Source organism: Cibotium barometz, chromosome 27 (genome assembly GCF_041138505.1).
Source record: "Cibotium barometz isolate CiBa-2024 chromosome 27, ASM4113850v1, whole genome shotgun sequence".
Taxonomy (NCBI): Eukaryota; Viridiplantae; Streptophyta; class Polypodiopsida; order Cyatheales; family Cibotiaceae; genus Cibotium; species Cibotium barometz.
The window spans coordinates 8792613-8817847 of record NC_141072.1 but is presented as its reverse complement, the minus strand read 5'-3'; the positions used below and the strand labels follow the sequence as shown (position 1 = coordinate 8817847).

At 41.7% G+C, this 25235-nt stretch overlaps 1 protein-coding gene across 1 annotated transcript; it reads left to right on the top strand.

Annotated features, from left to right (window-relative positions):
• Positions 1 to 4647: 4647 nt before the first annotated feature.
• LOC147623045 (amino acid transporter AVT3C-like) lies at positions 4648 to 6556 on the top strand. The gene has a single exon (XM_086821076.1). It carries the CDS (start codon positions 4729 to 4731, stop codon positions 6127 to 6129), a length of 1401 nt encoding a protein of 466 aa, XP_086677202.1. The 5' UTR covers positions 4648 to 4728; the 3' UTR covers positions 6130 to 6556.
• The last annotated feature ends 18679 nt before the right edge of the window (positions 6557 to 25235 follow it).

Here is a 25235-nt window from a genome sequence, read left to right as displayed (position 1 = left end):
TACAAAGGTTAAAGAACATGCAGGCAAGAGGCATTATTAGTAGGCTGCCTAGATTTAAGTATGATGGGAATATGCATGTTTGTGATGCCTGTCAGTTTGGAAAGCAGGCAAGGTTGCCGTTTCCTAGAGAAGGCAACATGAGTAGCAGGCCACTTGAGATAGTTCATAGCGATGTATGGGGTCTTGCACAAAACCCATCCATTAAAGGCAGTTTGTATTATGTGACATTCATTGATGATTTTAGCAGAATGACTTGGATTTACTTTCTCAGAGAGAAAAGTGAAGTGTTGGGAAAGTTTATGGACTTCAAAGCTTTTGCAGAGAAGCAATATGGCTCTTGGATAAAATGTTTGAGGACATATGGAGGTGGTGAATACACCTCACATGCTTTTGAGCATTTCTTGAGAAAGCATGGCATAAGAAGGCAGTTAACTTGCAGGTATACACCTCAACAAAATAGTGTTGCTGAGAGGAAGAATAGAGTCATTTGTGATGTGGCTAGGGCAATGCTCAATGAAAAGAGCATGCCAGATTATTATTGGGCAGAAGCGTGTGCCACAGCGGTGTATGTACTTAATAAGACACCCACAGCAGCCATATATGGAAGTACGCCAGAGATGCGGCTTACAGGTTTTAGGCCAGACATTGGACACCTCAAAGTGTTTGGTTGCATAGCTTATGTACATGTGCTTGACGAGAGAAGGAGGAAGTTGGATCCTAAGGCAGAAAAGTGTGTGTTTGTTGGATATGCACAGGATCGCAAGGCATATAAATGTTACAATCCACAAACTAGGCAAGTGGTTATCTCACGAGATGTGGTGTTTGATGAACTTGCTAGTTGGTACAAAGCAAAGGATGAGGGTGTCATTGATTCCCTTGATGCTGATGTGCATGTGAACTTACCACAAGCAAGTTCTATTTCTATGTCTGGGCCAGCAGAGTCTGAGAGTAGCACTATACGTCCATGGTCAGGACGCTTGAGACATGAGAGTGTGAGCACTAGGAGTAGTGCTGTGGATAAAGGGAAGAAGAAGGTTAAAGGAATTGGCATTACAAGTTATCAGAGAGTTTGGATGAGGAACTTGGCATACCAGTTTTACGCACACCTGGTGCAAAAGGCAGGATAGATATGTGCCTCCACATGCTAGAGTGACAGGTATTCAGAGTGATCCGCATGCATTGCGGAGATCCCAAAGGGTCAGGTATCCAGTTGACAGGTTGACATATCGTGATTTTGCTATGCATTACGCATATATGACCTCTTTGGTGAAGCATGTGGAACCTACATGCTATACAGAAGCTATTGGGAAGCATGTATGGGAGAAGGCAATGGATGTTGAGATGGACGCTTTGGTTCATAATGAAACATGGGATTTAGTTGCCTTACCACAAGGCAAAAATGTCATTGGTTGCAAATGGGTTTACAAAGTGAAATGCAAGTCAGATGGTTCCATTGAGCGCCATAAAGCGAGATTGGTAGCTAAGGGTTATGCATAAACCCAAGGCTTGGACTATGATGAAACATTTAGTCCAGTTGCAAAGATGGGAACAGTGAGAGTAGTCATTGCTATGGCTGCAGCAAATGGTTGGGAAATGCATCGAATGGATGTGAAAAATGCATTTCTAAATGGTGATCTACAAGAAGAAGTTTATATGGCACAGCCAGAAGGATATGTACACCCGAGGTATCCCACTCATGTATGCAGATTAAAGAAAGCATTATATGGTTTGAAGCAAGCACCTCGTGCTTGGAGTGATAAGATAAGCCGATATCTTATCTCCCTTAGATTTCAAGTTTCTTCAGCAGACTCTTCACTCTATGTGAAGAAAACAAATCATGGGATTGTCTTACTTGTCATCTATGTGGATGACTTGATTGTCACAGGATGTTATGCATGTCAAGAAGGCATTGAGTGGGCAGTTCGACATGAAAGACTTGGGTGAATTGAGATACTTTCTTGGAATTGAAGTGATCAAAGACCATGCAGGTACATGGTTAGTGCAACGCCAATATGCATTGGATATGTTGGCAAAATATGGGATGACAGGGTGTAAGCCAATGAGTACACCTTTGGAGCAGAATGTGAAGTTGCAGGCTGATTTTGGTGAAGAGTTGGATGATCCATCTATGTATAGAAAGATGGTTGGAAGCCTTATTTACATGACTATCACATGCCCGGATCTCAGTTATGCTGTGGGTCTAGTAAGCCAATTTATGCAGAACCCCAGAAAACCTCATTTGGATGCAGTGAGACGCATTATGCGATATGTAAAGACCACTGCACATTATGGTCTTCTTTATGAGCATGGTAAAGGCTTGGATATACATGGCTACACAGATGCAGATTGGGCAGGTAGCTCGTATGACAGGAGGTCTACTAGAGGTTATACCTTTACATTTGGAAGTGCAGTGGTAAGTTGGAGTAGCAAGAAGCAACCTACTATTGCTTTATCTAGTACAGAGGGTGAATACAGGGGTGCAGCCATTGCTACATGTGAAGGAGTATGGTTAAAGAGTCTCTTGGCTGATTGGGTGAGCCTATTGATGGCAAGGTTGTCATTCATTGTGACAACATGAGCAGCATACAGTTGGCCAAGAATCCAGTTTTTCATGCGTGGACCAAACACATAGAGGTCCACTATCATTTTGTGAGAGAGAAAGTGCTGGATGGTACAGTGGATTTGCAGTATGTGAAGACTGAAGAGCAGGTGGCCGACATCTTTACAAAGCCACTTAGCAGCAGGGAGAAGTTTGAGTACTTCCGTACTATGTTAGGAGTACGTGGGATGAGCTTGAGGGGGAGTGTTGAGAGCTTTGATATACATCTTCATCTATGGCAGTACATCATGAGCTTGAGAGGGGCTGTTGAGATTCAAGCTCGATGTCAGCTTGTGCCAGCTGTGCTATGTGCTGGCATGTTAGGTAGCAGCATGTGTGAGACATAAATAACCGCGTCCAGCTGGTCATAGTGTGTGGACATTAGCTAGGGTTAGCGGTGTGTGGACACAACACATAGTGTGTGTTGTGTATTATGGATGATGGCTTTATGCATTATGTGAGAAGGGAGATGGCTTCCCTCTATGGTTAGGGTTTGCAATATACATTAGGGTTTGCTCCTGTGTGTGTGTCTCCTCTCCCTCTACCTGTTTTTCATCATGCATTGGGTTGCCAACCCTCCTATGTCTAGTTCAGGGGTAGTGTGTCCCATGCTAAGATGCTCCTCACTGTCACACTGGAGCTGTCGAGGACTAGCATCGTTTGACTCCACACTATCTTGATCGAAGGGTCTGGTCTCATGAGCAATTACACGTAGGAAGGTTCTGCATCGTCGAATAGAGGGTTGTTTCGCACCAATTTCCTTGAACGTAGGTGCATGAATGTGGAGAGTGATAGTGTTGGATCTCCCTCTGAAAAGTTTTTATTTTTGTTTTTGTTTTTGAAGGTGGTACATCCGTATGTGAGATAAGGTACATGTATTCTCTTAGAGAAGGTACATGCATTCTCTTAGAGAAGGTACAGGCATACGTAGCTCAAGGAACGGGCCTTCTCTTAAGCTCAAGGAATGGGGTACTCTTATGAAGGAACAAACGTGCACTGATTAGGGAAGGTATGAGCATTCGCTTAGGAAAGGCACAGACATTCGCTTGGGAGAGAATGGGTGTGGCTTAGTAGAAGGTACGGGCATTCTCTTAGAGAAGGTATGGGTGTACACATCTCAAGGAATGGGTGTATGCTCGCTAGGGCTGGCAGATCTCCTAAATGCATAGGAATGATAGCGGCCCCCTAATATTCTCCTTTGATGACTGTAGAGTGGTAGCCTGTTTGTACCCCTCTTCAATTCCCTTGATGATGCTTTTAATGAAATTTATTCCCTTTTAATGCTCATTGCTCTCATTCATGAGATAAGGTACATGCGTTCTCTTAGAGAAGATACGAGCGTACGTAGATCAAGGAACCAGCATACTCTTATGAAGGAACATACATGCACTGATTAGGGAAGGTACAAGCATTTTCTTAAGGAAGGCACATAAGTTTGCTTGGGAGGGAATGGGTGTGGCTTAGCAGAAGGTACGGGTGTACGCAGCTCAAGGAATGGGCGTACGTTGGGGCTGGCAGATCTCCTGAATGCATAGGCATGGGTGTCACCGCCCTAGGCACTGCCTTCCTCACCCTCTCCATCGTCGAGTAGATCGAGCTCCGCCTTGGCCTGCTCACTTGCCCCATCAGTTTTGCCTGGTCCAAAGGTGCTTTACCATCACACTCATCCGGTTTCCCGTCTCCATGCTCCTCGTCCAGCTTGAACTGCACCCCTCTCCCGATTGTTATCCAAGACAGGCAAGTGCCTCCACGGCGAGAGCAAAAGCTTCAAGAGTCGTCACGTCGGAGGAGAATGACACATGTCCAGCATGCATGAGCCACTCCACCTACCGCCACCTACGCCTCTCAACCTTAATCAGATTAACAAATCTCGAACCTTTGCCGTCCCTCCCACCACTAATTAATGAAAAAAAAACCACAAAACGTTTTGCGCACATATTTGTTTTTATGCATGACGCCGAAACACACACACACACACACACACACACATATATAGTATGTTTAATCTCCACACAAAATAAGAAAATAAAAGAGGAAAGTACACACTGCCTTTGGTAGCCTTTTCCGGTTTCGCGTGTGCTACGAGGAAGACGTCTGTGGCAACGGCAGGCTGCTCTGAGGCGTAGAGAATGCACCTCTCGAAGGAAGCCGACGGTGCCGATCCATCGTCGCCACTGCTACCATACAGCCCGGTAAGCATGCCAGACTCCCACCAACGTCATCATCTCTCTTCAGTAGGAAAGGCGTTTGGCAACATCATCATCTCCATTGTAGGAGCAGGCGTCTTGGGCCTCCCTTACACTTTCAAGAGAACCGGATGGCTTCTCTCTGTTTTTGTATTGGCTACAGTAGGACTTGCCTGCTATTACTGTATGATGCTCCTTGTCTGGTCTAGAAAAAGGCTTGAGAAAGATGGAGATCACCATGTGGGCACCTTCAGTGATCTGGGTTTCCTTCTATATGGTAAATGGGGAAGGATCGCAGTGGATTCCATGGTGGTCCTTAGCCAGGGCGCCTTCTGCGTCGCTTACTTCATCTTCATTGGTGAGAATTTGGCTTCTGTTTTCAGCAACCAAGCCAACACTTCATTGTCCACCATCAACAACCCATCTCCAACAGCTATGGTCCATGATAAAGCTATGGTAAACCACGATCTCATGCAATCGTTGCCAGTTCTGAAGAGGCTTCTAGCAGAAACCATGGATGAGGTTAGTCGCCTAGGTGGATTTTTCTCATCAAAAGAAGGTTACATATGGGTCATCTTCCCTTTGCAGGTTGCCCTTGCATCCATCCGATCCCTCACCAAGCTTGCCCCCTTCAGTATTGCTGCCGACCTTGCCAACGCCCTGGCCATGGCAGTGGTGATGCAGCAAGATGTGATGACATTCACAGAAAAGGGCATCGCCACCATAGCTGCAAATCAAGGTCTGGGCACCCTCCCTTTTGCCATTGGGGTTGCCATCTATGCCTTTGAGGGTTTCGGCCTTGTTTTGCCCTTGGAATCCTCCATGAAAGACAGGAAAAAGTTTGGCAGGGTACTTGGGCTAGCCATGGTGTGCATTACTCTCCTCTACATGGTCTTTGGGCTGCTGGGTTACCTTGCATTTGGGGATGAAACACTCGACATAGTCACACTGAATCTGGGCTCAAGCTGGAAGACAACAATTGTGAAGGTAGGCTTGTGTGTGGGCCTTTTCTTTACTTTTCCTGTGATGATGTATCCAGTGTATGAAGTGGTGGAACGACGATTAGTGAGGGAGTGCCCAAGCATGATTTTGAGAGCCACAATTGTTCTAGGGGCTGCATGGTGTGCTGTAACTGTGCCACAGTTCGGGGATTTCTTATCTTTGATCGGGAATAGTGTTTGCTGCATGCTGGCATTTGTCTTGCCAGCTCTCTTCCATATGAAAGCCCTTAGAGAGGATGTCTCAAAGACTGTGCTGGTGCTGGACTATCTTTTCATCGGGTTTGGGCTATTGTTTGGCATTTGGGGCACTGTATCTGCACTGCAAAACATTCTGGCAGCTTAGCCTATTGTGAGCATTATCATTTGTCTGCTATTGTCGGAGGTGACCATAGCTTTGTATCAAGGTCATTAGGAAAGCAACAAGTTATTATGCTCTGCATACAGATGGCCACACCTTTGCATGAAGATATTAACCCAATGTAAACCCGCTGCCAAAATACTCATTCATTTTTAGCCATACTGCCCACCTGTCTAGTATATATTGTTCTCATGGACCAAAGGCACCCTGCCCATGTAATGAGTTTCAGTCAGTGGTGCCAAAGTGGGCTGCAAGAGTATTTCACATTAGTGACATATGTGCACACGCTGTCTGAAGAGAATTGAGCTAAGCAATGTATTCTTGATTTCTGTATATAAACTGACACCTTTGTAAATCAATCAGAATGCCACTGTTTGAGTGGAAATATGTTTTAATGTATTTTTTACTTTCTCATGCTTCTTCAGTTCTCAGGGGGGAAGTTTTTTTGGTGGGTGTCCCTTGTGTCAAACACTTCTAGCTTCCTCTTTAATCAGTTTGAAATGTTCATTACATTTTATTCCTTTTGTGTGTGCACATGGGTGAACACAAATGGGGGTTTGGGGTGTTGTGAGAGAGAGAGAGAGAGAGAGAGAGAGAGAGAGAGCAGGTGGTGCATGTGGGTGGGTGAGTGTTACGACCCCATACTGTCGTGCTACAAAGAATGACCTGCATTGCTTGTCCTTTATGTAATGAGAGAGAGAGAGAGAGAGAGAGAGAGAGAGAGCAGGTGGTGCATGTGGGTGGGTGAGTGTTACGGCCCCATACTGTCGTGCTACAAAGAATGACCTGCATTGCTTGTCCTTTATGTAATGGATGGTGGTAGATGTCACTAGGCCAAAATTTTGAACACTAATATCTCTTACATTTGCAAAGCTAGGTTAAAAATACAAGTGATACTATGATTTGGGTCAAACACACCCTCGTGCATACCCATTCCCATTTCCACCCCTACTATCCCTTCTCCATCCTGTTTTTCATGCATTTCCATTCTTTTTGCCACTGCATTTAACCTTGGTGTTGTTCTTTTTCTGCGAATTGATGTACACTAGACCGTGAATTTTAAAGAGGTTCAAGATTCTTGTTGTCAAACTGAATAAGGTTGCTTTGTATATTTTCTGTTTCCAATCGTGGAACTATTGTATCTAATCTTTTTTTCTTCTTCTTATAGCTTATTTAAGATCAAGAAGTTTCATTATGTGCATGCACTCACCACGTGCAAGTGGGCAGGGTGGGTGTGTGTGTGTGAGAGAGATAGAGAGAGAGAGAGACGAATGGTTGGTTGATAAGGAGCTAATTCTAAAAGCTGATTGACTCGATTTGGAAACCCCTTAACACTCCTATTCGTGAAACGATGAGGACTACATGAGGGAAAAAAAACACAATATTTTTGGTATCAAACAAGCTGCTGATTTTGGTTTTGATTTGCAATTGCAAGGTTATGCAACCCTTGAACAACTCAAAAAAATCTCTCTAAGATCCCATCAAGCCAATTGGACATGCAATACATATCTCAATTTTTGAGCGGAGACTAACACTGCCTTAGAATGCTGCCCATAGGCTCCAATAGATATCTCAATCTTTCCCAAAAAAAGAGCTGATGGTTCACATAGAAACTATTCAAGCATTAGAAAGGCCCACTTTAGACATGCATCTAATCCTTGATTTTAGACCGATTTGCAAGATATTTCCAGCCCCACCACAATCCCTTTAACCTCACATGGTTTTCAAACCCCCAAAATCTTATCCCACCTCACCGACCAAACACATGAGATGGGATCTTACACATTTACTTGTCCATGATGAACCCGAGAGCCCAAACCAGCTCTCCACACACATTAAAATTGCCCACGATTACAACCATTTTGGACCAAAAATCTGGGCATGGCACCTGAACAAAATTGAAACATGGGAGTTGTGAATCTAACAAGGTGATGTTGATGTAGCTGGAAAATGCTCAAATACGAGCATGCAAAACCATGAACAATTTGCATAGAACACATCGTTGCCGAAAAGCCCTACCAAAGTGTTGAAGTGTTCAACACAAGAACATGCCATAGCCAATGATGATGTTATTGTCAAAATGAAGCATCCAAGGTTGATGATGTCGTTGTTTGGTGCTAGTGAAGCTCATGATGGTGTGTGCACAAGCATATATGCATGCAAGCCATAGTAATTTTTCTTTGGGATCACTTTGATTTTAGAGTTTTAGTGGCCCTTCAGTTAGGCATGTGAACCGGGGTTAACAACAATGGCTTTTGATATTGTTTCACACATGGACTCAAAGGTTTCATAACCTCAAATTCAAGGACAGTCGTTTAACTACTATCTTGGAATGCCCCATAAGATTAAATGAAATCCCAGAGGTCCTGGGTTGGATCTCGCTACTATGGATGCTTACCCTTGGAAGTGGTGTGTGTGAATTGGACACACAAGCGAGTGTAAATATCCATTTCCTCCTCCTTTTAAAAAAGAGAGATTTTTTTTAAAGAATATATCTATTACATATTAACAACCAAGGCACAAGGAGAGGGGAGAAAAGAGAAATCTTGAATTTCTAAAAAATAAGAGGAAAAAATCTTTTCGATTGACCTTTTGTATTCCGACTGCTTCCTTCTTAGTGTCTTTTACATACCGAAGCAATGCCTGAATTGAGTACTAGTATATATTTATATTAGTATGCTATCCAACCACATATACAACAGTCCACCTTTTACACGAAACAGTTCAGAAGTCAAACAAAAACAAAAATAGCAAATTAAAAAACTAATGAAGAGGTAGAGAGGCCGTTTGCAGCGAATGGGGCAAGGACCTGCGAAGATTCCGAACCTTCAACGGATATGCGCGGAGTGTCAAAAAGCACCGTCACTGCACACTTTTGGTTGTGCTCAATGAGTGAGGTGCAGAGGTTGTCGGTGCTGCTCTGCTAAGCTGCTGCTGTAATTACACAGTCTAGTCTAGTCTGAAATTCTTACTTGAGCTCAATGTCCTGGATTGACATGGACCCACTTGGGTTTGAGTCTTTCCCTCGATTGGTTTCTCTAGATCATTAAGCCGACGTAAAGCCCCTTTTCTCCTCTCTCCTCTCTCCCTCTCTCCACTCTACTACCTTCTGCATGAGTTGGTCGCAAAAGCTCTCCTTCTTCCTTTCTCTCTTTACCTATTCAATCCTTGGTAAGGTGAAAGAGAGAAGAAGGAGACTTCAAACCCTAATCTTGAAAAACAATAGATCTAAATTGGGTAGAATGCTTGGATAGCCTTATCCGCCTATACAAGTGCACGAGTGTGCTCGAACAAACATGAAGTTGAATTCATACTAACACAGAACATTCAAAGATTGATGACTTCGGTGTGTGGACCTAGTTGATGTTAACTGACAATAAATGAACGAAAAGTAATGGAGTGTAATTTATTATTACAGTACAAAATCAAATTGTGTGCACGTGGTATAATGAGTGTTGTGTTTGTATTTCTTATTTTGTATGTATTCGATTTTAAACAAAGAAAAAGGATATTTATTGCTTGCATTGTACTATAATTTAGAGTCATTCGAGTCTCGTATAGTGAAAAAAGGGTCTGGCATGGGGATGAACATTTTGGGCGTGGGTAGCTATAGGATCTTCAAATATTGACGTCTTGTGATATGTGAGAACATGTGAATGCTTCTTTTATCTCACCGAGGAGTTTTGTTAAGAGTGTTGCTCCCTGTGCCTTGTGTCCTGTTATGGCATATGGTAATGTTAATGGGAATGTGGACTTGTGCTACCATATACCATTGACAGCACTTCTAGCATGCTTCATATGATGTAGTGTTATTGCGCTTTGTGTTTATCAATTTTGACGCATATTGCTTGCAACTATTCCGTTAGGATCTTCAAGTATTTCCTCTACGTTGCATGATGTCCCATTTCCTGCTTCGATTAATATCAAGTCAATGTTCTCGGCTATCACACATTTGACACCTACTGCAACTTTATGTATTTCATTGATATTGATATCGCTAATCTAGTGCTGTAGGCAAGGTTCATCAAGGCCATTAGTTTTCAAGCTGACAGTGACTATATCTTTTTTCGAGTGCAAATTTGTGAGCATTACTTATTTGTCTATAGCATCTAGTAACAGTGCACTTGCAAGCGTCACATTAGTTGTGCAGCTTTCACTTTTAGTACGATGGTGCCTTGTCAGAAATGAACGCATGCCGCATCTAGGACATAGTGCAATGTTACCGGCAACAATATCACACTCAAAACACCATTACTCATATAACATCTCCACGTTATACCACGTGGAAGCATTTGGTATTAGCAGTTGTTTTCTTTTCCTCGAAGTCCTAATTTTTGCAGCACGTCTTCTTCGTAGGTGTGTATTTCCCAAGTTTCGGTTTGCCATGTTACCTATAGCAAATGTTTGGTGGTTTTGATTGAAGGCAAAGTTTAAAATTAAGAAACATACAACTGTGTAGTTTTACTTATAAATATCTTGAAGTGATTAAACGAATATGAATCTGTAAATATACTTGGAAAGGGTCCTAGAGGCATGTCCGCTATCGACAAACTGCATGCCTATGCTTATGATCAATGGAGATCTTAAAGTACCTCGCAAAAAAGGTAATTACAAATTGGTTAGCACATATGAATCTGAGTTACATGTCGTCATTCAAGTCATGCAAATTTTGTGCTTGTTTATGCAAGTGAAAAAAAAGCCATACATAAAGTATGGCGGGGAGTTGGCATAGTCCTCCCCAAAATTTTATAAACATAAGGGAACGTGCCCTTCCCCTGTTTTTCCCAAATAATAATCTCGGTATCAAAAGTGGACCAAAGATACACCTTCAAGCCATTAGTTTGTTCGAATATAAAAGAGAGAAAATTAGGAATACCTTTGTCAGCCTTGATATTGAAGTTGATAATGCTATGAGTCTCGTGTGAAATTGTTTCAGGGTCGCTAATTTATGTTAACTATAACCACTGTCATGCTCTTTAAGGTCGTGTATAGAGGCCAATTTCTAGACGTCTATGCAATGGCTGAAATTGATAAGGTCAATATTTATGTCCCGTGAATTACTTATGATCGTCTTTTAGGAGTTGGAAATCCATGTAAGAATAGAGGGGCTTAGAAGGCCAACAGTGCCCATCATCGAAAACAAAGAGCTTTGCACCTCTGATCTGTGAGTTTAGGAAAGAATGATGGAGATGGTGCCCTTTGATTCCTTGAGAGTCTACTATGAAATTGTTGCCTATACTCTCTTGCCACGATCACGTGCCGCCAGGGGTTCTACACGACATTGCATGTCCAGCTGGAAGCATTTGAGCTATCAACGCCCACTTGTTCTTATAGGCTCACTTGGCAGCTAGTAGACGCCCTTCTTCTTCCTCAGTGAAGGCCCTCGATTAATGTGAGGGTCTAGCTGGTTGAACCAACGTCGCCTGCAGCTTTTACCTACCAAAGCAAGAAGATAATTAATTAAAATGCGTACTAGGGCTAAGCCATGAGATGCATGAGCTAGAAGAAAACAATATCCACTGGTTGACACTATAGGGCTGAGTGCCTTGAAGATAACAGAGGACACGCTTCACTGCATGCTAATTCCAAGTGTCGCGACAATGCATAAACCTGCTCAATTGTGACACTGCATATTGAGCATCTAGACGGGTATTGCATAGATATATAAGGCATCCAACAGAGTCATGAGGCTTTTGTTTCAGCTTACACACCCACTTGGTGCCTATAGCACGGTTGCAAAGCAGATCACATAACTCCCATGTGTTATTTCTAGCGATGGAATCCAATTCTGAACACATGGCTGAAACCCAATTGTCATCCTCCAAGGCATCAAAGTGAAAAATCTGTTCCTCATCCAACGCAGTAGTGACAAGGGATGTGTTTATAGAATGAGATGCATGTCTGGAGGCAACTCGTGTCCTCCCTAACAAAGGTTTAGGCAGCTTACTATCACACAAAGTAGCCTGAAGCCGACGCGAAATCCATTGAGAATCATAAATAGCTGCATCCTCTTCAATTAATGCATCACCCAAGGCATCCAGATTAAAGGGTTGTTAATCCGAAGGAATAAGGATATTGTTGAATTGCTGAATCTGCTGATGGGTTGCAGCAAGAGGTGGCTGAGTCGGAGCCAAGGCAGGCTCAGAGGAGTCAGCACCAGTACCAAACAAAGGAATTAATGTATCAAATGCATTGGGAGCATCAATTAATGGCTGTAGCCGACAAGAAAGCATTGGGAGCATCAATTAATGGCTGTAGCCGATAAGAAAGCATGGGTTAAGATGCATATTCATCAAAGATGACATCTCTAGATACAATTAGCTTTTGACTAGATGGAACGTACAACCGATATCCTTTGCTTTCACTGCTATACCCCACAAAGATACATTCTAAAGCCTTTGCTTCAAGCGTATGTCTGTGCTATGCTGGCACATGCACATAAGCCAAAAAATTGAATACACGCATACGAGCAATGACTGGAATGCTGTCATTCCAAGCTTCATAAGATGTTATAGAGTTCAGGGCTTTAATGGGATAGCGTTCAATACATAATTGGCACACGACTGCTTCAAGCCAAAATCTAAAAGGCAGATCCTTGTTTTGCACATACACCTGGCCATTTCCATGAGTGTCCAATTCCGACATTCAGCTACACCATTCTATTGTGGTATATAAGGAGTAGTCCACTAAGAAATGCCATGGGACAACATGAAAGAAGTAAACTCATTTGATAGATATTCCCCCCTCTATCAGTATGTAATGTCAGTAGCTTATGGTTGTAAGCATTTTTAGCAAGAGGAAGAAACTGATGGAAAGCTGAGAAGGCATCTGACTTGACTTTCAGACCATACACCCAACAGAAGCGTGTGTAGTCATCAATGAAAGTCATAAATTACAATGTGTCCACCGAAAGAGGGAGCCCACATAGGTCACTGTGCACTAGCGTGTGTAGTCATCAATGAAAGTCATAAAGTACAGGTGTCCACCAAAAGAGGGAGCCCACATAGGACCACAAAGATCACTGTGCACTAGCTGCATGGGCGAGTAGCACGGACAGTGTCATCTTTCAAAAAAGACTAACGATGCATCTTTCCTATTATACATCCCTTGTATACATGTTTGTGGGGGAGCTACATCGGCGGCTCATGAACCATAGCTTGACGTTGTAACCGTAGAAGAGATGGAAAATTCAAGTAACCGAATCGAGCATACCAAAGCTCAGTGTCACCTTGAATTAGTGGCGTGGAAACAATCAAGGCATCTCTGAGAGGATCGGTACTCTTGTGATACATGTCAAGCTTGAATAGACCATTGCGCAATGTAGCAGATAAGAAAAGCACATCTGAATCAGTTCTGTCATCAATGGAATAGCAATGATTAGAAAACTGAATCTTCAATTCATCTTGGCAAGTGCTGAGACATAATTGAGATTCTTGCGGGTTTCGAGTACATATAAGGTGTCAGCAAGAGTATAAGGACCCCAAAGCATGAAGTCAATTCCACATTGCCAATGCCTTTAATGGCATAGGATGCATTGCTAGCACATAAAACTGTACAACAACCTGACGGATCGTCTCTCAAGGTAGAAAACAATTGCTTACATGAAGTAATGTGCTTAATGGCACCGAAATCAAAGTACCAGATAGCATCTGGCAAGGACAGAGACAAAGATGTAGATAGAAGTGCATAGCCATCATGTGAAAAATTGGCTTCCTCTGCATTGTCACTTGTAGTGGCAAAACAAATCCTTGCTGTTTCTTCTTCTTCTCTCTCTTTCTGTTTTCGACAGTCCTCTAAAACATGACCAGGTTTTTGGTAGTAATTGTATCTCTTCTTTTCCTCTTTGGGCTTAGGATTATCTGACTGGGATGGTGCTTTGCCCTTAGGCTTAGCACGAAGTGGAGCCAAGGAAAAAATTATGGGTGAAATTTAGCCCAAAGGCTAATTTTCAAGGGTCTTTCAAAAGTCCTAGGCTATTTTAGACCTTTAAAAATGGTGACTTTTTTAATATATTAGCCCAAGGTAGCATTTTTTGGGTAAATTTAGAGGGAAAATCGCCAAATTTACTCTAAAAGTGAGCATATATCCTAAAATTTTTCATACATTCGCTAAAGCTTTCTATAAACTCTAGGTTCTATCAAGGAAAGATTCACCAACCCATCTCTACTTTGACCATAGGATATGCTCCTTATTTTTTACCCTGGGTGGAGCCCTATATTTTCCTTTGCCGTGATGGGAGGCAACAAATGCCTAATCGGAAGTAAGCATATTGTTTCGATTCGAATGACGAGATGCTCTTCCTAAAGTAGGAGAGATGCAAAAGTCAAATGCTCAAGAGGAATGTTGAGAGGCTGATAGTTCAAAGCTGGCAGACGCAGGAGTCCAATGTCAAAAGAAAGTTGAATGACTGAACAACAGTAGCAAGAGTAGTACTAGTTGAAAACCTCTGTTGTTTGAAAGCTGAGTGAAGAGCTAGTGCAGGGTTAAGCCTTGAATGTACAATAGTATTAATAAAAATAATGCCAATGTACAAGAAAAGACAAAACCCTAGATTTGATTGAAAGTGCGCAGATCCAGAATGAGCGACGACGCCAATGAGATGAAGATCAACAGGAGCGGCAAAACAGAACAACACTACTCTGATACCAATGTTAGATGTTAAAGAAGATTCTCTACACAAACTCATAAACAAAACACGCACACAAGCTCAAAGAACAACAAAGATGATAGCAATAGCTAGAATGTACTCGAATGAGATAATGAGTGAGTGAAGTACAACTCTAGTAGCCCTAGCACTAAGGTTGACATGGCTGATAACACACTAAGGGTGTGTTCTCACGGGGAAAAAATTGCTACCAGCACAGGGTCATGATCAGCTCAGTTTACACCTGAACTTCTTAGAGGCAGAAGGCTAACAGAAGCTCCCTTTATAATAGCACAAGGGTGTGAGGATTACTTTTTGTGGGTGTTCTCTTAGATACACTGCACATTGTATATTCTCTTACATGGTATCAGAGCTCGGGCTTGGTATAAAACTTCTTTTCTGATTGTTGTCTAGTAGTCCCTTTTAGAGAAATAGCATCTTCCACCATAAGCAGCTTATGGAAAGATTAACTGCACCAATTATCCTCTTTGGAAGTTCACAATTAAGGCTATTCTTTCCTCCTATAAGCTTTGGGATATCATCATTGATGTTGATGTTTACCCTATACCACCTGCTCTACTGACCTATTCCAAGCTTTGAGATGAAGGGATTCAAATGCTCTTTGTGCCATCGTCACACGAGCATGGAAGATAGTGTGCTAACCATGGTTTAGCTTGTCTCCATAGCTGCAAAAGCATGGACCTTGTTACAAAGCTAGTATGAGACCACAAATCCCTCAAGGATTTAGAATCTCAAAAATCAGATTTAATAAGAGAAGTTGAATGAAGGTGAAATAGTGGAGGTATTTCTCACCACAATCAAAGATCTCCATGACCAAATGGTTGCAATCGGCATGAGTGTACTCTCCTTGGATCTCACTTTTATTAGTTTCTAAAGGTATTGCTACGTAATAGTCTTTTTACATCTTTAAATGTTGGTGTCAAGCCTTCTCCACTCACATTCGAGGAGTTCAAGTTATTGCTTAGAGATGAGGAGATGAGGATGTAGAGTCATAATGGTGGGGACCAAGCTTTCTCCACTAACACAAAGAACAAGGGTAAGGATTCTAATTTTTCTAATCACAAGAAAAAGGTTAAATGCTTTTACTCTAACAAGAAAGGGTACATAGCTAAAGAATGCATGAAAAAGCAAGCACATGCCGAGAACGACACTCTAAAGACCAAGGAAGAATCTCGTCATGCTGTAAAAATAGCGCTATTTGTTACCATTGTGAAGAAGTGTGCAGTGAGACAACAAATATTGAAACACATGATGATTCTTGGGTACGTGACGAGTCATAAGGATTGGTATTCCTCCCTAAAGCATATGGGAGCTAACATCAAGGTGGTAGTGAGCAATGATACAATGTACCCAATAAAAGGTTAAGGTAATATTCCACATGTCTAAAGAAGGTTTTACAAAAAATATTTTAAATGTTCTTTGGGCTTTTGATTTTGAAAGAAACCTCCTTTCTATAAAGGCTAGGATTTGCCTCATGTTTTTTGGTTGGAGGTAGTTACGTGTGCCACTTATGTGCTAAATAGATGCCCCACCAAGGCCTTGTAGACAATTATCCCTTATGAAGCGTAGAATCGTAGGAAGTCCTCTATGGTTCATTTATGTGTTTTTGGTTATCTTGCGTATGTTCTTGTGCTACCTCAACAACAACAACATAATAAGAAGTGATTTGTTTGGGGCAAAATTTTTCAAATTTGGTGATTTTTATCTAGTAAAAATTTAATATTTGGAAAATTTCAAAGGTAAGAAATGGTTCTTTAGGCTAAATTGACTATCACATATTGGGGATAAGGTTCGTTACTTGCCAAAAGAAGGCAAAGGGAGGTAGGTGAATGCTTTTAGGTCGCACCTATGTGGCGGGCGTGGCCTTGGTCCCTTCTTGCAACCATGTCCCTGCTTAAGTCATTGGCCACTTATGTTCTTGCTCATTGCTTAAGCCCATGAGGTGGCATGTGTAGTGTGCGCTCTGCCTTGGTTTTGTTGCGTGTGCACTTATTTGGTTGCCGCTTGTGCTCTTATTTGGTTCTGCCCTTGAATGTAGCCTATAAGCCATGCTCACTGCCTATACCCTCTATTGTGAGTCTCACTTGTGACTCTTATGAGTCTATGTCCCTTGAGTATTCTCTCTTTGTGAGGCTTGAGCCTTCCTAAGGAAGCAATGGATAGGCCCCACACTCTATTGAGAACTCTACCTCAAAGTTGTAGCATGTGATTCAATCAAGTGTGTGTGTGTGTGATCACTATGAGGTGGGGGACCCATTTCTGAAGAAAAATCTTGAGCCTTAAAGGTCTGTGGAATCTAGATTCTGGAAAATAATGAGCATTAAATCTTGACTCTTATGGGAATTAATTTTGGACTTTGGAGACTGGAATCTGCGACGACAAGCAGCCTGCTATTTTCTTCTAATTTCCAACTTGCAACTCTAACTTTCCAAGTGGCAAATAGGTTCTCGATTACAAAATCTCAAGTAGGTTCTCGATTACAAAATCTCAATGCTCATTGTTTTTTTTTTTTGCATCTTCTTGCTGTGAGAGAGAGAGAGAGAGAGAGAGAGAGAGAGAGAGAGAGAGAGATTATATATGTTCATTAGCTTCTTTTGCTGTTGTGTGTGTGTGAGTGAAAAAGAGAGATTATGTGTGCTCATTAGCTTCTTACTATTGTATGTGTTAGTGAAAGAGAGAGATTATGTGTGCTCATTAGCTTCTTACTGTTGTATGTGTGAAAGAGAGAGAGAGAGAGAGAGAGAGAGAGAGATTAATGTGCATTCATTTTTCAAGGCGTGATACAGTTTCTTGATTTTGTATGTGTGTGTGTGTGTGTGTCATGAGAGAGATAGAGATATGCTATAGCATGTAGCATGAGATTATACTTTTTATGTGAAATTTTTGTTTTAAGCAAAATAACAGAATCTCTTAATTCTTATGCTATTGAGTATGTGATTAGAAAGCTTAATCCAACTATACATGAACTTAATTAAAAAAAGATAAATATCTTATGCTATTATCTCAAGGTTACATGCCATAAGTTCTTTGTATGATGTGGATAGAGATGTGAAGTATCATATGGCAAATGTGGCTTAACTTTCAGTGATACAATGAAACAAAATAGTTACATAGTGATAAATATGGCTTGATAAATTATTACGTCAATACGAGCTCAAAGACAAGGCCAAATTTTTCCAATACATAGACATGTTGGTATAGAGATATGCAAGATCTGAGATCTTGATGACGATGAGAATTATATCATATGTTGTGCCAAAGCATGTATAGTTAGTAGGTTAAGAAGCACATATAGTTACTAACAAATGGCCTTGCTCTTATAAATTGTCATTCATAGAAGACGGAAACTATGATTTCATTTTATTGCTAGATGTCGATCATAATTTGATGATGACATCATGGATGATCACATGAGTCCTAATTCACTTAACTAAGAATTCTTACTAAATGGGCATGCGAGTCCTTATGCATTACTACATGGGCCATGCAAATGCATGCAAGCCCTTCATCTCGCATCATGGGGATAAATTACATGTGTCATTTGACATGACAAATTAAAATCAGATCTTCAAAAGCTTATCAAGGCAAAGACAGATGATGCCAATAATCTAGCTATGATTGAAGAAATCAAAGACGAAGAAGGTATGGTTCTTAACAAAGCCATGCATGTTTTTTGCATAATAGGATTTGGTAAGGCATGTACATACACAAGCTTTTGTCATTAGAGTTAAGGGTGCTATTATAAGGCATAAATGTGATTATTTTGATTGATTCAAGTAGTAGTCATGTTTGCATATCTCACAGGCTAGTCAAGACTCTTAAAATTGAGTTAAATTCAAGTATTAGTAGGCCATTGGTAGAAAGACTAATACTTATGGTGTGCTTAAGTCCCTAGACTTCAAACTAGGAAATTCTTAATCATCCACCAAATTCAACTACTAGTAGGCCAATAGAGCTAGGCCAGTGGTCGAAAGATGGTGTACTTGACTAATACTTATGGTGTGCTTAAGTCCCTAGACTTCAAACTAGGAAATTCTTAATCATCCTCCAAATTTCAAGTTTTCCATCTTGGTAAGTACGGTTGTATACTTTGGATGGATTGGTTATCCAAGACAAAAGCTATCACAAACTGCAAGTCTAGAAAAGTAACTTCTCATTAATCTTTAGATGTAGTAGATGAGCTCATTGGTGAAAAGACTAAGTGATTTTGCACGAGAGATTTCTTTGGGGAATCCATAAGGGGGATGTGATGCTTTCCTAGTGTTTATATTAAAAAAAAAAGTTAAGACCGTGAATGAGGAAGAGAACCCTTCTTATGTGAAGAAGTTATTAAAGGAATTATCACATTGGAATGCTTCTTTGCTAAGGGGTTGAAGGAAGAGCTCTCTTTACCTAGATAGAGGTAAATAAAGATTGGCATTCATGATGGTTCTCTCTCTCACAAAATGCAAGGGAAGATGAGGCTACTGAGAGGCAGCGGGGAGCCAAAACAAGCAATAAAAGGAGGGTTTAGAAATTTTAATGCACTTTTATCATGTCAATTGGCTGATGGAGCACTTGCCCGATAATGGTTCACCAAGGTGGTGTTAAACAGCTTTTTTCTTGTTGCTTGTGCTTTCTTGCTTAACCGTGGTAAGTGCCTAGACTTGTTCTTGTTGCCCGGTTGCCTTGGATTTTGCTAGGTGCTTGTCAGTGATCGAAAAAAACATATTTTTTAACCAATCAAAATAAGGAAAAATCTTAAATCTATTCAGTTTTTTGTTTAAATCTTAAATCTCTACAATATGCCGGTTATATAACTAAGATATATGAAAAATCATTCCTGTTCCTAAGGCTCCTTAAAATCTCAACCTATTTTTCGTAATTCTAGATAGTACAAATACACTAGAATGCCATTTTTTTGAGGCTGGATCTTGTGCGTTGTTTCTCAGGCTTGGTGTTCTGCTTCTCTCTCTCTCTCTCTCTCAATCCACGCTTCCTAACTCCTGTGTGTTTGTCTCTCTCTCTCTTATCCTCCCATGGTGGAAAAGAAAAAAAAGGAGTTTAAAAAAAAAAGAAAAATCTGTGTCCTCTCTCTCTCTCTCTCTCACACACACTTTCTCACCATCCACTGAAAATAGATGTTGGAGAGATGCTCTATGTGTGGGAGGAGCTTCGTGCGGTCACTGTTGCTCGTCTCCGACCTGAAGATCTTAAGCCATGGCGGTTCACTCTTGCTTTCTGTTTCTGTTTCTTTGCGGAGCTTTGTCTCACAAGCTCTATTTTGCTCTCTCTCTCTCTCTCTCTCTCTCGTTCTTGCGCGAGCTTTGTCTCACGAGCGCTATTTTTTGTACTGCTGCTAGCTCTTGCTTATATTTTCCTGCTTTTTACTGCTTCTCCGGAGCTCTTGCTGTTTCTTGCTTCGCATTGCTTCTCGCTAGCTCGTACTCTTTCTAGCTGTGGTGGTCGTGCCCTTCTTTCAGTACGCTCTTTCTCTCTCTTTCTTAATCTTTCTTGTTTTTTTTCTCGCTCTTGCCCGTGAATCTCACTCCTGGCTTTCACCTTCTTCATATGCTGCCGACATTGATCTCTTTAGAGAGGCAAGACCTATTGGTGTGGGGCCGCTGAGGGCTACCACATGGGTATTTGCGAGTGGACTGTGGGTGTGTGTATGTGGTTGTGTGTGTATTAAGTTCACGTGCATACATATGTGTTTTGTGCACGTGTGTGAGTGTACATGGTTGTGTGTGTGTTAAGTGCATGTACATACATGTGTGTTTTGTGCACGTCTGTGTACGTGGTTGTGTGTGTTAAGTGCATGTGCATACATGTGTGTTTTGTGCACGTGTGTGTGTACGTGGTTGTGTGTGTGTTAAGGGCACGCGTATACATGGAAGTACATGTTTTGCATTTCTTTTTCTAGTTATATATGTATATATATTTGATAGGGGGTATTACATTACATATGTACAATTGGGGTTTGAACTTTTGGCTTACTGTGTGGCTCACTTGGTAAAGGCAAAGAACTGCTTGCCCACATCCACGAGAATAGCTTCAATGTGATTGTCATCAGCTTTGCTAGTGAGCTTGATTGAACTTTATCTTTCTAGTGCTAGTTGGTGAGTTGGTGTTATGAGACGTGATGCTGCATGTGGTGTTATGGGAGTCATGGTGGTCATTTTTGGTGATGCCATGAAAGCATGTGAATAGTTGCTTTGGGTTTGGCAGCATGTGTGGCCCCTCTTTGATAGCAATGGAGTTAGAAAAGGCCACTGTAACATGGGCCACGTGTTTCCTCTTGATGATTTGTTTGTAAACTTTCGATTCCTTTAAAGGTGGTATTGGCACATGTGTCAAGGTGGAAGTCACTGCTCTACATTCTTGGGGTTGGTATCAAAGACACAATTATTGGTTTGCACTCCTTTGGTTTGGGGTTTGATGCCAAACCAAAGATGGTGTTTGAGTCATTTGCTTAAGCTTTGGGGTTGGTATCAGAGACAATTATTGGTTTTGGATGCGCTTACCAAGTTTCATGCGCATCGGCCTCGCACGAGTTTGGGGGTGCGCCAAAATTGCATATTTTTTATATCGAGCTCCCAAGCGCACCATACCCCTGCTCCAGCAATTGATGGTCATGAAACTTGGCAAGCCAGTGCAAATTATTACCCTCCACATGCTTCACAAGTTTCATGGCCATCCAACATTGCACGAGTTTGGGGGTGCGCTAAAATCACAGATTTTCTATATGGGACCATATGCGGTCCCAAGTGCAAAAATCTGTGATCCTAGTGCACAATGACCTCAATCCAATGCCCAATGTCCATGAAACTTGGCAAGCGCGTTAAAATGGTCACCCCCCAATAGTCCCATGTGTAAACAACTCCTCGTATCCAATAAAAGGAGTTAGTAAGGTTATTCTCACTGCTACAAATGGTGGGACAATCACTCTCTTAAAGGTCTTTTTTGTGCCAACAAGCATAAAAAAGAACTTGGTGTTATTCTTCGCCATTGCTAGCGTACGCCTAGTGGCCAAAATGTTACGTTAGACACTTGTTAAAAAGACCATGAATTTCAAAGGTTTTGTTCATGTAAATTAATATCTAAACTTGTTTGGTACTTGTTTCCTCAATTTTCTTTCTTTCTTATAATTGCATCACAACCCTCAGTACTACCGAGGCGCCTTATGCTGGAGCGTGGAACCCATCACTACCTCGTAAGAGCGTGAGACCATAGCATGTTACAAAAGCGCGGTTGGGGGCTAGGAGGTGAGGGGCACCGCGTGAACTCTATAGTGTCACACGAGAGAAGCCCGCCTGGCAAATCGAAGTTCCAATCAACTGGCCACCTGGCCCGTGCCACAAGCACGGTGGAAATGCACGAACGCATGCTGGTGTGCTTCCTGCCTGCTGTCGAGATTAAGTAGCGACAAGGTATAGATTGGAGGAGCTGGAAACAGTTGCATGAAAACCGATTACTCAACCCCTTGGGGGGACAATTAACGAAACGATATCCCGAGACACCAAAATCATAGGCTGTATCGACGAGATCCAGCGGTGAGCTAGACCCCCGCCACTAATCATGTGAGTGGTTAATAAGTGGCAATGCCATACCCTCTATTCCTGTTCCCAGTTTTGCAGCTGCACCTTCTAATTCACAGAGTGGTAATCGTAGCAAACTATCCACGCCCTCAACAGTCTCTTTGAGAAAGTGTTTGTAATCCAGATTATGTAAGAAAGAATTGACTGGGATTTTATCTACATCATCCAGCCTTTGTTGTTGCTTGCTTGGGCTTGTTGCTTCTTTGGTTCTCTTTCTTTTGCCTATTTCCTGTCAGGGACATCCATAGGTGCTAAAGTTGCGTCTTCATTTTTGTGGTGCACATCCTGTTGCAACAGCTCTTTTCCCGAGGCCTTCTCTGCACCAATATCTGTTGATGCATTTAGATCTAATATAATAGAATTACAAAGTGGTGATAGGTTGTTGAAAATGATATGAGCTGGGCTAGGAGGAGGTGTTTGATGAGGTACTTCGGAGGCTGTGCATACGGGTATTTTTGAAAGGCAAATCCCCCGTGCTTCTTAATGCTCCACCACTTGCTGGAAAGAGGTGATGTCTTGTGAGCCAGCTCCGCTTCTAGGCATTCGGATTCCTCAGTGACTCCTGGAATGATCCCCCTCATCTTCTTATCTGTTTTCTTTTTTCTTCTCTTCTTCAATTCTTTCATAATCTCTTTTGTGTCTTTTAACAATGCTTGCCCTTCCTGGAGCTCACCAAAGATAAGTATTGGTTGCTCTACTTGCGCTGCTTATTGTACCTGTTCCTCTGGCACTAATTCTGGGATAGAAAGCTCTACAGTGTGACGACTTAGCACCTTTGTAAGCAAGTAGGGATTGCATACTTTGGACTGGTGTGCCTTTAGGTAGTTCTCCATTTCCCTATGGACGTACCAGGCCCAGTCTTCCTCTTTCTCCTCATGCACCTTGGCAATCCTGTTAAGAGGGACCAAGGATCATTTCTTCCTCCATAGATCCTGTAGGCATAACAAACACCTTCCCAAACAAGGGATTATTTCTGATGGAAATATTAACACTTAAGAATCCCACAGCTTTGGTAGTTGACAAATGCACACTTTGTACTTGTCCTTGGTGGCCAGGTGAGGTTTGCCTAGAGCTTCCCATGTTTCATAAGAGATCAGGTTATGACTTGATCCCGTATTGATTAATGCAATGCTTGTTGCATGACTTTTAGTTGTAGAGACTTTCACACTAAGACGTGCTGGCTCAGTGTCTAGGTCATCCTTATCGCGGAGGAGGGTTAGTGAAGCCATGTTCACATGCAATATTCTCTCTTGGAGTCTCTTTTTGGCCTTGGCCTCCCTTGGGTTGGTGGATTCTTCCTGAGCTTGCTTGATTTTTTCCTTGGCTAGCTCTTTCTTTTGTTTTAGTAGATACTCTTGCATGAGCATCTCTTGGGTCAGTGGTCCGTAATACTTTTTAAGATTGCTTCCATTGATGTAACCCTCCATTTGCACACATTTAATAGTTTCAATTCGGACCGACCCTTGAGGTGTGATTTCGGACACTCGAAATGGTCCTAATCCTCCGTACTTCAGCTTCTTCTTTCTGGTGCTTTTGACATCATACATGAAGACAAGGTCCCCCATTTCTAGTTCTTTTTGTTTTAGGTTATGGTCAAACTAATGCTTTCTTTGCAATTTCTCGACCATAAGCCATTAGTCGGATTTCATCAAGTTTCTCTAAATCAACCAACCTTTCGACTAATGCATTTTCAGTTAATCTCTCTTGGACCTTAATTCATATGCTTGAAACTAAGTACTCCATAGGCATGACCACCTCAATGCCATAAGCTAGATGAAAGGGAGTATATCCCATCGCTGCCTTATACAATGTTTGATATGCCCATAAAGCTGCAGTCAACTTATGTTCCCAATCTGTGCGACTTGCTTCTAATGTTTTTGTCAAGATAGTACACAAAATCTTATTTGTACTTTTCGCTTGACCATTTGCCTATGGATAATAAGGTGATGACTTTTGGTGGACTGTAAAGGAATCTAGCAAGTAAGTAATCAATCACCTCATTAATGAAATGTGAACCCCGATCACATTGACTAATTCCAATGGGCAGCCGAATCTCGAAATGATTTGTTCATATAAGAACTTAGCCATTGTTTGTGCATCAGCTTGCTTAGAGGCTCTTGCCCATTTTGTGAAATAGTATGTGGCCACGATCACATATCGGGCTTGTGTGACGGATGCGCAACTGGACTAATGGGTCCAACAAAATCAATACCCCACTTCTCAAAAGGTTGTCTTACAATCACAAGGGTAAGCGGCATCCTGTCTCTTTGTTGTGGAATAGCGAATCTTTGACACTCTTCGCACCTTTTTACAAACTCCATGGCATACCCGAATAACATGGGCCACCATAGTCCTGCTTGAAGCACCTTGCGTGCTGTGATCTCCCCAGCAAAGTGTCCTCCGGCTATTCTCGAGTGTGCTTCATCTAATATAGTGGCAAATTTGTCTTCTCGCACACATCTTCTTAAGAATTTGTCCTTACCTAGCTTGTACAATTCTCCAACAATTAATTGATAAGGTGTAGCCAACTTAATAAGCCAACACATTTTATCCTTGTTCAAAGGTCTTTCTTGTGGAAAACCATAAGCTAGATAGTCTAATATTTCTTTACTCCATTCTGGTGCCATGTCTAGTTGGAACAAATAAGCATCTGGGAGATCATCACATCAACACCAGTTTTGCAGGTTCCCCATGTGATCCCAATTGGGTGATCTCAGAATTGGTGTAATGGCCAATGCTTGCTTCAATTTATCATATGCTTGTTGGCATTCTTCAGTCCATTCAAAGATAATGAGTAGTCTATATAATGGTATGGAAATTTTAGCGTATAATACTATGAGGCGATGATA

Bases quoted from the DNA above. Each gene is read 5' to 3' on its own strand.
- LOC147623045 (XM_086821076.1), top strand. From the start codon at position 4,729: ATGCACCTCTCGAAGGAAGCCGACGGTGCCGATCCATCGTCGCCACTG.